Source organism: Microtus ochrogaster, chromosome 4 (genome assembly GCF_000317375.1).
Source record: "Microtus ochrogaster isolate Prairie Vole_2 chromosome 4, MicOch1.0, whole genome shotgun sequence".
In the NCBI taxonomy this organism is placed as follows: domain Eukaryota; kingdom Metazoa; phylum Chordata; class Mammalia; order Rodentia; family Cricetidae; genus Microtus; species Microtus ochrogaster.
Genome location: NC_022011.1, coordinates 83,054,386 through 83,068,459, shown reverse-complemented (window position 1 = coordinate 83,068,459; position 14,074 = coordinate 83,054,386). Strand labels below are relative to the sequence as shown.

Here is a 14,074-nt window from a genome sequence, read left to right as displayed (position 1 = left end):
GTGGCCGCTTTTTTAAAGGGAGAGAGAGACCACGCCCCAATGGGCGGGTATCTCAGCGGCTATAGGCTGGAGGAGCGGAAGGACCTCCCGCAACAGGTGTACTGTGAACTATTCCAAACCAATGCTTATGCAACCCCTGCTCCTTTCCTGCATATATTTAGTGAGAACCTTACTTTATATGATTGGTGGAGTCCTTAGTCTCGTAAGAAGACAGCCAAGGTGTGGGCCTGGCATTGAGCCCAGCGTGGGGAGACTCAAAATTGGTATTCCTTGATCCACGTGGTGAGTGATGTACCAAGACTGGCGTCTGGGATTCCTGGGATTTTAAAAAACGCTTCCCCTAAGGGTCAGCCTGAAAGGGTCCAGACAGTGTTTAGAAGCTACTGAGCTCAAGGGCAAGGGTGAGCTCTGGGTGAGTGCGGGGATGGTTCATCTGGAGTGGCAGAGATGTCCCTAGTCTAGGACATCTTCGAAGAATTCCAGCCTAAGTAACAAGTAGGCTTCACCAAAAAACTGCTTAAAACGGCAGGGAGCAGGGCAGTGTAGCCCAATGGGAGAGCAGAGACTAGAGGGACGTGATTCTAAAGAACAAACTTGGGGATTTTCGGTGAGAGACTCAGTTTTTCTAGTTCTTGGAATTCCTGGTTGTAAGATGAGTGCAGCTGAGCTAGCTTGCAGTGTTGTTGAAGGTTAGTAACCGAGTAAATAACCCAGAAAATACACTCGCCGCCCCGCCCCCAGGGTCTCAGGGTAGCAGGCGGCAGGGCTTGCTGTGTAGACCAGACTCACTGTGTAGGTTCTGATCAGCCTTGGTTCTCCTGCTTCTGCCGCCTAAGTACTTGGATTGCAGGGATGCCCCACCATGCTGGGCTGAGTTCCATTCCATAGTTAGCTCCCTTTGAAGGGAATGAGTCCCAGATGTCTTCGCTCCTGTTTCGAAGCAGGTGTGAGGAATCTCGCAACACTGTTCACAGGAAGCACGCTGTCCCACAGTATTTCAATGGATGGCTTGTTTTAAGGTGTAAATTTTCCACATCAACTTTTTAGTGGTTGAGAGCTAAATTAATATTTAAGCTCTAAGAAATTGTTTTCTGCTGTTGGGAGAGGTTATTGAGAATAAAGGCAAATAGTTCCTGTGTTTAGAATTTGGGCATTAGAACTCAGGTGGCTAGTGTCCCAGGCTGCTTACTGGCTTAAAGCTCAAACTGTGTAATAAAGATTCTTAAATTTTAATGCTTTTGACTTATCTAGGATTTTTTTGGTTTTTGTATTTCAAGACAGGGTCTCTCTGTTTAGCCCTGCCTGTCCTGGAACTTGCTCTGTAGGCCAGGCTGGTCTCGAACTCACAGAGATCCACCTGCCTCTGCCTCCCGAGTGCTGGGATTAAAGGCGTGCGCCACCATCACCCGGCAGCCGTCTAGGGATCTTACTAAAATGTTGGACCTGAGTCAAGGGAGAGCAGAATATATTTTATGCAAATGAGTGAGGAAGGGGAGGTACTACTTGAAATGTCTTTGACCAGACTGGGATTCATTTCCAGTAGATTCCAGAAAAATCTTCCTGCTTCTGCAGGCACAGGCTCATGGCCGCCTCCCTGTACCACTGTGGCCTGCAGTGCGTGCGGGACAGAATTGAGCAGCCTTGGTACTGGGTATGATTCTAGGTCGCCCGGCATCCCCTCCCACCAGAGCCCCTCCTAAACAGTCCTACCTGAGCAGTGAGGGAAGGGTCCGTCCCATCCCCTTCTAAAAGGTGGCCTGTGTCACTGCCGCAGAAGAGTAGGGAGGTTCGGATGATCTAATACACCGGTGTGCTTTGTTTTCACAGATTTATCCACAAGACTGCTGAAACTTTAGCTGTCCAAGATGCCTGTCCCTCCCCCGCCAGCCCCGCCGCCGCCTCCGACATTTGCTCTCGTGAGTCCTTTTCTCTGTCCACTTTCTCTTAGAGGGAAAAAGCTTCTTAGAAAAGGTCTTTCTGCATAGTCCAAGCTGGTCTGCAGCTCCTGTCCTCACCCCCCAATAAGGGGGTCATTTATGGAGGGTGCCGACACAGTGGCTTTCTCCCTTTGCTCTGTGCATAAAGATGACCAAACAAAGCCAAACCCTCGCATGGAGCTGTGTCGTAAGTGCACTGGCATTCTGGCATAGGCCTGCTATAGAAGGTTCTGCCAGGGCCCCATCTTTTCTGAAGTCAGAACCTAGTTGAGACCTCTCGAAGCCAGACAACACCAAGGGTGTGTTTGATCGAGGTCTCTTGGGATGCAGGCTGGGAGCCTGGAGTGTGGATTATTAGATTTCCTCTACCAGGTCCATCAAGGCAAATGTGATGGTTTAGAATAAGGCTTTTCAGGGCAGCTCTGAAGCAGTACGCAGTGATCCTCCATCGAAATGAGCTCGATGCCTCGCTAGTCACTCCTGGGTGGGCTGATCCTGAGTGGTCTCTCTGCGATGTGCCCTATGTCGTCCAGGCTCACCCCTTTCTTCTTCTCCGCCTTCTCCCCTTTCTTCACACTCTGTTCTGGACAGGTGTTACCCTACCACCACCACCACCTTTCCCACACTCTCATACCCACTAAACCCGGCCTTGCGTCTAGATGATTACTTCCCCAAGAAATGTCATCACTGGACTCTTGGCCCTTTGATGAGCTTGTCGAGGCATCCAGAGCATCCTCTTTCAGGAATACTCCAGGATACACTTCATCCCAAAGCCCCCTTTTCCGTGTGTGCCTTTGCTGCTTGGGAACCACACACTGATGGCCGATCCTTTTATTTTTTGTATGGGGAGGGAAACTGAGCTTTGGGGAAAAAAGTCCCTTGCCCCAGGTTCCCATGGGACACATTTATATAATTATTCTGAGACTCCAGCCCACTAGCAATTGGTCCCCCAGTTTCCTGAGAGTCGCTTAGGGCACAAGGACAGAAATTGTGTTTAAGCATTTAGAAATATTAATAGAAATTTGATGGGAGTTCGGTTTATTCTAAGGTAGGATTTGTGTATCTTTTTAACCAATTTGTTTTTATCATAATTTATTTCTCTTTTTATAAGGATGTCAGCCCATGAACTTTTAAGCAGCCCTTGTGTGGATTACTTAGGAAACACTCTTAGCTGGCTAATATGGCAGGATTAGTTTATCCGTATTTCTCCCAAAATGTGAGGTGCCTATCATTATTAATTGGCACATGGGTTAAGTTTTAGAATTTTAATGCTGATACATTTATTTTAATATGTGCTCTAAAAATTTGTGATTGGCACATCAAAGCCAGGGACTGATTTAAAAGCCAGTGATTTAATTTAAAAGAAAGTGTTCATTAAAAAAACAGTACAGAAGATAATATAGTGAATGAATTTGATGAAAATATTAAATAAATAGCACAGTTTGCATGAGGAGAATTTTTAAATCATGAATGTTGGACCTAAAGGATTAAAGTTCGAAACCAGGTGTGGGTGCTCACCTGTCATCTGAACTCCAGAGACTGAGGCAGGAGATTGATTAGAGGCCAGCCAGGAATACAAACACAACTCAAAACAAGATCCAGGAGAAAGGAGGAGGTGGATTGGTGGCCATCAGGGGATCCTGACAGGTGCATCTCTGTGGTTTACCTTTCAGGCCAATACCGAGAAACCCACCTTGAATAAGTCAGAGCAGGCTGGGAGGAATGCTCTTCTCTCTGACATCAGCAAAGGGAAGAAACTCAAGAAGACAGTCACCAATGACAGAAGCGCGCCCATACTGGACAGTAAGTAAAATCTCTTTCCCACAGCGCTAAATGGTTTACAGCCTAACGGTCAACTTAACGTGTCTCACCAAGCCTTCCTCCCCCTCCCCCAGCCCCCTCCTATTAACAACAGCTGCAAAGCTAGCAAAAGACAAGTCTGTGTTAGTCACTGTAGCCACAGCTTTGGCCTGAGCCCCCTCTAATGCTCCAGGAAGCTGGCATAATAATTCTTTGTCCAAGAAACACACAGCAGCGATTCTCTGAATTATTCATAGAGCTTTCTGGAGATTAACCCGTTGCTCCTGGCATTACAGATGACCTGGCCTTCAAATCAGGATTCAGGGCCCTGCACAGCCACCAGGTCACAACTTCCAACCTTAATGTCTTTATTTGTAAAGTAGAGATGGTTCCTCGTTACCACATGAGTCTCTTGTGAGCTTCAAATGAGATAAGGTTTGTACAGTTCTCTGTTATCTGCAAAGTACAACTCTAGAGAAAGACGTGGTTCCTGGGAGGGTGGAGAGAGGAAGTGAGGTCACAGCTGTGCTTATCTGTGCATCTGAGCCCAAGAAGCCTTCTGCAGTCAAACAGGGTCTGTATAAGCAAGCAAGCACGCATGATGTAAGCCTCCTCGTTGGTGTTTATGATTCAGTGAAAACCAGTCCTGAATGGATGGATTCGGGTCTCGAAGCTGTCCTTAAAATACCACCAGGATTTGTTGTAGCCTTAGATCTCATTTAGACTCTAGGAAATGGACTAACCTGGCCGTCACCAAGCGCAGCTTTGCAGACAGGTGAATAAGGATGCAGACTTTGGGAGGGTTAGTGGTGGATAGGGCATCACGGGAAGGGACCTAACTGGTCAAGGAGGAAGAGGGTGGAAGGGGAGTCAGAATGAGAGAGAGGAAAATGGCAGTGAGGAAGGTGAAGGCTTTGAGCAGGGCTGTGTTGTAAGGTGCTGTGAGACAACACAGGGCTCAGAAAGGCACCCTGGGTTTCCAGCACTTGACTAAGACGCACGCCCCGCAGTGTTTCTTTCTGGGAGCCCAGCACAGTTCTATCTGGGAAGCTCTGGCCCAACAGCCATCTGGAACAGATGACATCAGCTCCCTCCTCTAAGAGTCTGGAGCCTTGAAGAGTAGATGTGAGTTTCTCGCCTCCTCTGACAGAAACTGGACAGTCTAGGCCCATCTCTGACTCCTAGCAGAAACTCCTCCTGGTTGTCAAGGTCTATGTCTTCCATGGTACAGGACTAAGGTTCGCTTTTCCCCCTCCTACTCAGTGAGAGTGGTTCTGACAGACAGAAGCTCTATCCCAATGTATGCCTTTGTTGTCCCTGCACATAACTGAATATCTACACTGCTCTCCAGGCTCTTTGCAAATAACAAACTTCATCCACGGCTTTGTATTCATTTGCATGCCAAACCTCCCTGGGAGCCATCTCAAAAGGCTTATGCACGAGAATTTTAATTCATCCCTGTCCTGCTGCTTGTACTAAATGGCCTGGTGCTAGCCGGCAGTCCTCAGTTTCACTTTTGCGTATCAGTCCACTCTCTGCTTCTGTAACAAATGCCTGATACTAAGGACTTTAGAAGGAAAAGAAACCGATTGAACTTAGAGTTTAGAGGATTGAGAGTATGGTATTGGCCTTGGCGTAGCTCTGATGAGGACCTCGTGGGGATGGTGTTATTACAGCGATGGCAGAAGTACAGGCATAAGGCAGACCATGTAGCAAGACAGAAAACCAGGGAAGGGAACAGCCAGTCTTGCTGTTTTATAATAAACCCTTTCAGAACCAGGTAGAGTCCTATGAAACCACATTAGTTCCCTCTGAGCCCCGCCCTCCACACAATGGCCTAGTTATTTTCCATCAGCCCCTATTTCCTAAAAGTCACACTGCCTCTCTCATGAACACACTGAGGGCTAGGTTTCTCACAGGTGAGCCTTAAGCGATATATGTATAAATAGTACCCAAACCATAGGACTTCCCTATATGATTGATGGGCGGAGCTCAGGTAGACAAAGACTGGATGTGTCTTATAGTACGGCACACTTTCAGTTTACAATACCACGTAAATACAGCCTGTGTGTATGTGTGATGTATCATTCAGCGATGAATAATATTTGAATGACAAGGACAATGTTACGGTATTGGTAGTTAAAGTTAGTAAAAAAATTTTTTTTTTTTTGATTTTTTGAGACAGGGTTTCTCCGTAGCTTTTTGGTTCCTGTGTTGGAACTAGCTCTTGTAGACCAGGCTGGCCTCGAACTCACAGAGATCCGCCTGCCTCTGCCTCCCGAGTACTGGGATTAACGCCTGGCAAGTTAGTAAAATTTTAAACTTCATTCTAAAACAAACACTCTAGAAATTGTTGCTGTCATTGGGTTTGGCCTGCTAGGTAAAGTAGTCCTTGCCAGTTCAGTATTAGATTATGTCTTCAGCAGAGGAAAGATGGAGGGCTAATGACTAATTTAGAAAAACTTATTAATGAAGAAAGTGAAATCTCAGAAAGTCAATAAAGAGACTTGAAACATTTTCTAAAAGTAAGGCTAGGATAATGAAGTCACATGCTGAGCTAGCTCCAGAGAGTTCCTCTGAGTGACGGGAGTGCAGGTGTGCTTCATGCTGCTCAGCTCAGTCTAAAATCCTGAAGAAACGAATTTCCTAAGAAAGAGTGAATTTACCAAACTTTACTCAGGAAGACTGCGTAAACAATGAAATAGATTTAAACTGTCTAAGATTATTTTCTCTCTGAAAAAACTGTGGAATTAAATGGCTTTTATTAGTAAGAAACGGCTAATTCAAATGCTGCGTGAGTCTTCCAAGTGGGAAGCCACAGAGAGCTCTCTAGTAGGTGCTGTGAAGCTGTTGTCATCCTGATTAGCAACACGTAGCAAAGATGGCCCACACAAGAAGTCTGCAGGCTGGTGGATTCCCGCAGTGATCCTGCTTCCCAGAGGATCTGTGGCATTGTCTTCAGACATTCTTGTGAATGCTCTATTTCCTTTCTCTGTTTTCATTTTGTAGTGGGGATGGAAGTCATAGCCAAGAGCATGTTAGGTAAGTGCTCTACCGCTGAGTTACCTGCTAACCCTGCACCTGGGTAGAGGTCAGAGACGGTGTGAATGTTCTATCAGGCACGGGATAGCCACCCAAGCGGTCCACACAGGAGTTCCAGAAATAAAAAACTGACACACACCACTAATCATGAACAAGAAAACACTAAGCAAAAAAAAAACTAGTAAGAATAATTCATCAAGACCAAAGATAATCCCATTTTTCGGTACTAGATTTAAAATCTGTTCTTCATATCAAATAATAAAAACCATATAATCAACTCAGTAAATGCTAAAGAGGTATTAGAGAAGATTCTGTATTCTAAGTCTTTAAACCCAATCTAGAAGGAACCTTTTAGACAGTAAATATTTAAAAGAAACAGACAAATGAACAGAAAAAAAAAAACCAAAAACCTCTGGAAACCTAATAGTTAATATTTAGCTTCAGACTAGGGGTGGTCTCATTAAAATCAGAGCATGGTTACCATAGCAACATTGATAATCCACATTGTTTAGGAGGTTCAGCCATCAAAGTAATTATTTACGTAAAACAGAAAGAAGAGACACAACTCTTAGAAAGGAGAAGACCTTTATTATTTGAAGACTGTATGCCTACTAGAAAATGAAGGTCATCCATTTTTTTTTGTAATTTTTAATTAAAATGTACAGCAGAGTAGCTAAATCAAATGAAATTTCTTGGTGCCCATAATAACCAAGTATGAAATAATAGGAAAATGCCCTTTTTAAAATTTTAAAGCATATGTACACACGTGTGTGTGTGCAGCGTACATCTTTGGAGGAACTCTGCTGAGAAGCCTGTGTAGCCCATCTATATCATACAAACTACGGTGCATGCCTTGATCCCACCACTCAAAGGCAGAGGCGGGTGGATGTTTGTGAGATCCAGCAGTTTACACTAGCGAGTTCAGAACAGCTATATGGTGAGACTCTGTCTCAACACACACACACACACACACACACACACAATTGCAACCCCACCAATCTAAAAGACACAAATAAATAGCAAATTTTGCTTTGTTTCCAAGTGTAAAATGTAAATATTGCCTACATGTGGGTTACTGCCAAGTAATGTGTAGATCTCAGCCACGCGATGCTTCTGCCGGGCTAGGTACAGGTAGGGGAAATAGGGCATTTGGTGGTGGTCATTCTTAAACACACACATATGTATGTAAGTTACTAAAAAGTTGAATTTTTAAAAAGCATATGTCTCTCAGATATAAAATAAATGTGCCAGAATTTTTTATTTAGCATTAATTAAGCGTCTGTCATCAGTTCACAGGAGCTACAGAGTGTCATGCGTGCAGGCTCACTGAATGAGGAGGGAGCTTACGGCCTCCATGAGTGAGCAGCTGCATTCAGCCCAGTGTGGCGATTCCTGTTTCTTTAGACTAATCTAATTGGCACTGCTCTAGTAATGACTCTACAGTGTAGGAAATAACCCGGAAGCCGGAGAGAGTGGACAGGTCACCTCTTCTCCTCCTCCTCTTCTTCCTCGTGTTTGCTCGTTTACTATTTCAAAAATCTTTCACCATTTTTGCAAATAAATGCAAAATAAAACAAAATCTTATTAGTTTGCAAAGAATTGTAAATTGTTGAGTCTTACACCTGGACTCTACATTAAAAAAACAATCGACCTGAAAGTTAAGTAGGCGGTTAGACAGATAGTGCATCCATGTTCTGAAATACCATGCAGCCCTTTTTTCCACTTTTCTTTTTTTTTTATTATGTTTTATTTTTTGGTTTTTCAAGACAGGGTTTCTCTGTGTAACAGTTCTGGCTGTCCTGGAACTTGCTTTATAGACCAGACTGGCCTCGAACTCACTAAGATCTGCCTGCCTCTGCCTCTCAAATGCTGGAATTAAAGGCATGCGCCACTATTACCTGGCTATTTTTCACTTTTATAAGCGTATTTTTGGTGAGATTGTGTGTGTGTGTGTGTGTGTGTGTGTGTGTGTGTGTGTGTGTAGCTATCAGGTTGTGTGCATGTGTGACTGTGTACTGCGTACATGTGTGTGGCTGTGAGGTTGTATGTGTGTGTGTCCGTGGTGTGTGTGCGCAGGCGGGCAGGTGATGCAGCGCTCCTATGGAAGTCAGAGAGGACAACTCTGTCGTCTCCTTCTGTCTTGACATGGGTGGATCAAACTCAGGCCATTCTCTCCTTTCACCATGTGGGCCCCAAGGATTGAACTCAAACTGTCAGGCTTGGGTGCCATGTACCATTTCCCACAGAGCCATCTAACTGACCCAGAGTTGATAATTTTTAAGAAAAGCATAAAGATGAAAAAAATGCTGAGAAAAATACATGGCAATAATGGGCATTCCAAGGAAATATTAGCTATTTTATGTTTTCTCTTTGTTCAGTTATTTCTCTTGTATTCTCCCATTTGATTTCTTATCACCCTATTGTTTCTGCTGTTTTGTTTTATATTCCTCTTTTGTTTATTTGTTTTAAGACAGTCTGTGTAGCCCAGGCTATCCTGGTCCTCACTATATAAACTTGTCTGGCCTAGAACTCAAGGTTCTCTTGCCTTGGCCTCCCAAGCACAAGCTTGCACAGTGAGTCACCACGTGCTTTCTTTTGTTTAGCTTCCCCTCCCCTTCCCTTAAGAGTCTCGCTGAAGATGATTTTACTTGCTCATTGTTAGGCTGTAAAGCAAATAGATACTAATATGACAGCCAATCAAGTGAGGGGATGATTGAGACTCACCACCAGCTCTTACTGTTTCTTCTACCTCTGGACTCAAACCCCTTCTGTTCTGGGGGTAAGGCCAACCCCTAAAGATCCCTTAACTGAGTGAAGAAGCCATCCTCGGGTGCCTGGCATCAGCCTGCTGCTTCATCGCTGTGTTATGGCTTTCCTGAAGCTAGGACTGCTAAATACCCCGCTTTTTCTCATGTGTATTTTCTTCTGCAGAACCAAAAGGAGGCGGTGCCAGCGGCGGTGGTGGCTATGGTGGAGGCGGTGCCAGCGGCGGTGGTGGCTATGGTGGAGGCGGTGGCGGTGCTGGAGGAGGAGGCGGTGGTGGTGGCGGTGGAAATTTCGGAGGGGGTGGACCCCCCGGACTGGGAGGACTATTCCAGGCTGGAATGCCGAAGCTGAGGTCCACCGCCAACAGGGATCATGGTATCTAGGATTCTTTCTCTGATGCTCAGAACCAGGGGCAATATGGAAGTTGGGAGGCTTGGAAGACCTGCCTGAGGCTCTGCCCTTTAAAAACATTATATCGTTTAAGATGTCACCCTGTTTTATGAGGGACTCTGTCCCTGCTTCTCCCCTTCATCAGTCAGGACCAGGCAGTCCTGGAGAGTTATGAAATATTTGGACAGTATCCTCAGGGTAGCCCATCCTCTGTGCTTTTCTAAAGGGTGAGCTGGAGCCAGGAGACTGGAGAAGGAAAGTGGGGGATGGGACCAGGAACCTGAGTGCAGCTTTCTCTAGATAGCCTGTCTGGCTGTCGGAACAGCAAACACCCTCTTCTGACCTCCAAGGGCACTGTAAACGTGATAAAGCATACAGGGACTAGGTAAATCCTCAGAGAGACTTACTTGGGAGTAACTACATTCACTCACCTAAGATGGCTGACTGAATTAATTTTCAAATCTAAGAAGTACAAGCACAGGACAATAAAGAAGGCAGTGGGGGCTATGACAACGATGAGCACAAATCTGTTATCCATGCCTTCTCATAGCGGATGCTTTAACGCATCCTTTGGTGAGGCCGGCTGTAAAACCTGTACTGGAAGATAAACAGAGCTGTGTCTCTGCCTCCAGGAGACCCACACAAACAGCAACTAGTTTAAGTTTCTAAAGCTGGTAGGTTACTGATCATCAGTAGCTCTGTGGGAAAGGGCCACACGCACCCTCGGCCTCCGGCTTATTTAGAGCTCCTCACTTTTCGACCTGGTGTCTGTTTTCTTGTCCTTTAGATTCTGGGGGAAGCCGAGCACCAATTTTGCCACCAGGAGGAAGAGCCACATCTGCCAAGCCCTTTTCGCCCCCAGGCGGCCAGGGACGGTTCCCCACACCCTCACCAGGCCACAGGAGTGGTCCCCCAGAGCCGCCCAGGAACCGAATGCCTCCCCTGAGGCCTGACGTGGGCTCCAAACCCGATAGCCTTCCCCCTCCGGTACCAAATACGCCAAGACCCATTCAATCAAATCTGCACAACCGAGGATCCCCGACAGGGCCGGGAGCCCCCAGGCCCCCCTTTCCCGGAAACCGAGGTGCTTTTGGAGCCGGCTCTGTACGCCAGAACCCCTCGAGCTCTTCCTCTCCGTTCTCCAGGCCCCCTTTGCCCCCCACCCCAGGCCGAGCCTTGGATGACAAGCCCCCTCCACCACCTCCTCCCGTGGGCAACAGGCCCTCCATCCACAGAGAAGCTGTCCCACCTCCTCCCTCACAGAACAGCAAACCTCCGGTGCCTTCCACCCCACGGCCTGTGTCCGGGTCACAGGCACCACCTCCTCCGCCACCGCCCAGCCGGCCCGGCCCTCCTCCCCTGCCTCCGTCTTCCAACGATGAGATCCCGAGGCTGCCACAGCGGAACCTGTCCCTTTCATCCTCTGCGCCTCCCTTGCCTTCACCTGGACGCTCTGGGCCTCTCCCTCCCCCTCCCAACGAGAGGCCCCCTCCTCCAGTGAGGGATCCACCAGGCAGATCAGGTATGGCAAGACTGGGGGCCTCATGTCCCAAACAACACTAAGTCAAAGACAAGCAAAGCTGTGGATGCCCTCTGATCTCCATAGGTGTGCCATGGACACACAGACATGCACGAATAATTTTTATCTAAAAAACTTAGTTCTTCTAAAGACCTAAACTAATTTTATAACAATCCTACTCCTTTTTAAAAATTCTTTTTAGCCAGGCGATGGTGGCGCACGCCTTTAATCCCAGCACTCGGGAGGCAGAGGCAGGCGGATCTCTGTGAGTTCGAGACCAGCCTGGTCTACAAGAGCTAGTTCCAGGACAGGCTCCAAAGCCACAGAGAAACCTTGTCTCGAAAAACCAAAAAAAAAAAAAAATCTTTTTATGGTGTCACAAAGCTTAGTTCAAAGCCCCTTTAAAAGGATAAATGCTTTTTAAACGGCACAGTTATCGATATAAACAGATTATTACCTGTTTTCCGTCTCACCGGTTTTCTTCGGCCTCAGAGGTAGCTTGAAGCCGTACAACGTGGATAGAAGGCCGTGCTTCAGTAAATGTCTCGTCTTCTGCTCCAGGCCCCCTCCCACCGCCACCTCCAATAAGCAGAAACGGAAGCGCCCCTCGGGCCCTGCCTGCCACCCCTCAGTTGCCATCCAGGAGTGGAGTGGACAGTCCCAGAAGCGGGCCCAGGCCTCCTCTTCCTCCTGACAGGCCTGGTGCTGGGGCACCGCCCCCACCCCCACCGGCAGCGTCAGTTCGGAATGGCTTCCAAGACTCATCTTGTGAAGGTGTGTGGTGTTTGCTTATTTGAAGTGCTATTACTTGTTTTGACATTGTTTTCCACACTGCACCCAGCTGATACCTGGTTCTCACTAGCTAGTATAGTGAGGCTCCCTATGACCTGTTGAGATAGCCTTTCTGTTTCACTTTCCAAAAAGACAGCTCATTTTTTTTTTCTAGTTTGTTCTTTGTGTGAGTTTCAGTGTGACTCACTTATCAGAGATTCCAATGTAATTCACTGGAGATTTTGTTGTTGTTTTTTTTAATTTTTATTTATTTATTTATATATTTATTTATTTATTATGTTTACAATATTCTGTCTGTGTGTATGCCTTCAGGCCAGAGAGGGCACCAGACCTCATTACAGATGGTTGTGAGCAACCATGTCGTTGCTGGGAATTGAACTTAGGACCTTTGGAAGAGCAGGCAATCCTCTTAACCACTGAGCCATCTCTCCAGCCCTCACCGGAGATTTTGTAATGTTTCTTTCCTGTTTGTAAATTACCATCTTATGCCCTACTTTTCTAAACAGTTGGCTGTGGGTAAGGAAGAGTTACTAGGTTGCTTCCCTCTGCTGTGTTACCAGTTAGGCTCAGTTGTTCTTCTAGAGGACCTGGGTTTGATTTCCAGAACCCACAGGTGACTCACAACCATGTGAAACTCCAGTTCTAGGTGACCCAGTGCCCTCTCGCCCTCCCAGGCACTAGGCATATACACGACGCACAGACATGCATGCAGCCAAAACACCCATACACATAAAATAAAAATAAGACAGGAAATTTTTTTTAAATGTACCAGTTATTTCTCGACCCAGTGGTGGGAAGAAAAATGCCGTGTCTTAGCCCCAGATCCTGAGAGAGACCTGCTGCATTCGCCATCTCTCCGGTTCAAATCATTCTATCTTGCTTTGCAGGGCAGGATCAGCGAGGGAGCGGGGCACCCTGGTCACACTGTCCGCTTCTCTGTGCGGTCTAGCCGTGAAATGGGAGCTGGTTTCTCAGCAGTCTGTCTCCTTGTCTTTCTTCCCCGAGTCTCCCTAGCAGGTTTCTTACACTGAGATTGTTTGTTTCTCCCCCAGATGAGTGGGAAAGCAGATTCTACTTCCATCCGATTTCTGATTTGCCACCTCCAGAGCCATATGTACCAACGACCAAGACGTACCCCAGCAAACTGGCCAGAAATGAAAGCCGGAGTAAGTGTCTCTGCTAGGGCCTTGTGCAGGCTCGTGCTGTGAGAGCCTGGCTTCTGCCTGAGTTGTGCGGGAATGCTGGGCCCCATTTGGAGCTGTCTGCACTCTGGTAGCCTCTCAGATACACCCAGAATGAGAAGTGACTCTCTGAAGGTGACATTACCATCTCACAACACCTCTGCTGGATCAGTGTTAAGTTCTATTTTTGTGCTTCTTTGGGTAATCGCCCCCATTTTGACCTCCTGAGGACAGCAAAGGGCAATCCATCTTCTATTTCTTCTAGAAATGTCATATAAATTAAAATACTGCCTTAATCTTTTATATGTTTTGTGGGATAGCATATGAAGATGTTGACTCTATAATCTCACAGAATAGATATTTTCTTTTTCCCAGATTCTCTTCCTGTTATCCATCTAATTCTGACCTTTTGCACAGTCGTAATGACTGTAGACCATTTTTGGTGATCGATTTTCACATAACCCCGCTGAGTAAACACGCCCCTATGATATCGCATGGATTTTATCCCACGGGAGTCCGTTAAGTCTGCATACAGGAATCTGCCAGGACTGCACATTTGGGTGGTTTCCCATGGCTCGCTCTGTCTGCACTGCCTGACATAATGGATCATCCTTTTTTTTTTTTTTTTTTTTTTTTTTTTTTTTTTT

At 46.4% G+C, this 14,074-nt stretch overlaps 1 protein-coding gene across 3 annotated transcripts in view; it reads left to right on the top strand.

Moving 5' to 3' along the window:
* Wipf1 (WAS/WASL interacting protein family member 1) overlaps nucleotides 1-14,074 on the top strand; it is a 104,481-nt gene that overhangs the window by 84,628 nt on the left and 5,779 nt on the right. For all 3 annotated transcript variants that reach the window (XM_005346581.3, XM_026778711.1, XM_026778710.1), the window contains exons 2-7: nucleotides 1,828-1,916; nucleotides 3,611-3,740; nucleotides 9,711-9,920; nucleotides 10,723-11,457; nucleotides 12,016-12,228; nucleotides 13,299-13,412. In XM_005346581.3, coding sequence (XP_005346638.1) covers nucleotides 1,866-1,916; nucleotides 3,611-3,740; nucleotides 9,711-9,920; nucleotides 10,723-11,457; nucleotides 12,016-12,228; nucleotides 13,299-13,412 — 1,453 coding nt within the window. In that variant the 5' untranslated portion in view covers nucleotides 1,828-1,865. The remainder of the gene's footprint in view (nucleotides 1-1,827; nucleotides 1,917-3,610; nucleotides 3,741-9,710; nucleotides 9,921-10,722; nucleotides 11,458-12,015; nucleotides 12,229-13,298; nucleotides 13,413-14,074) is intronic.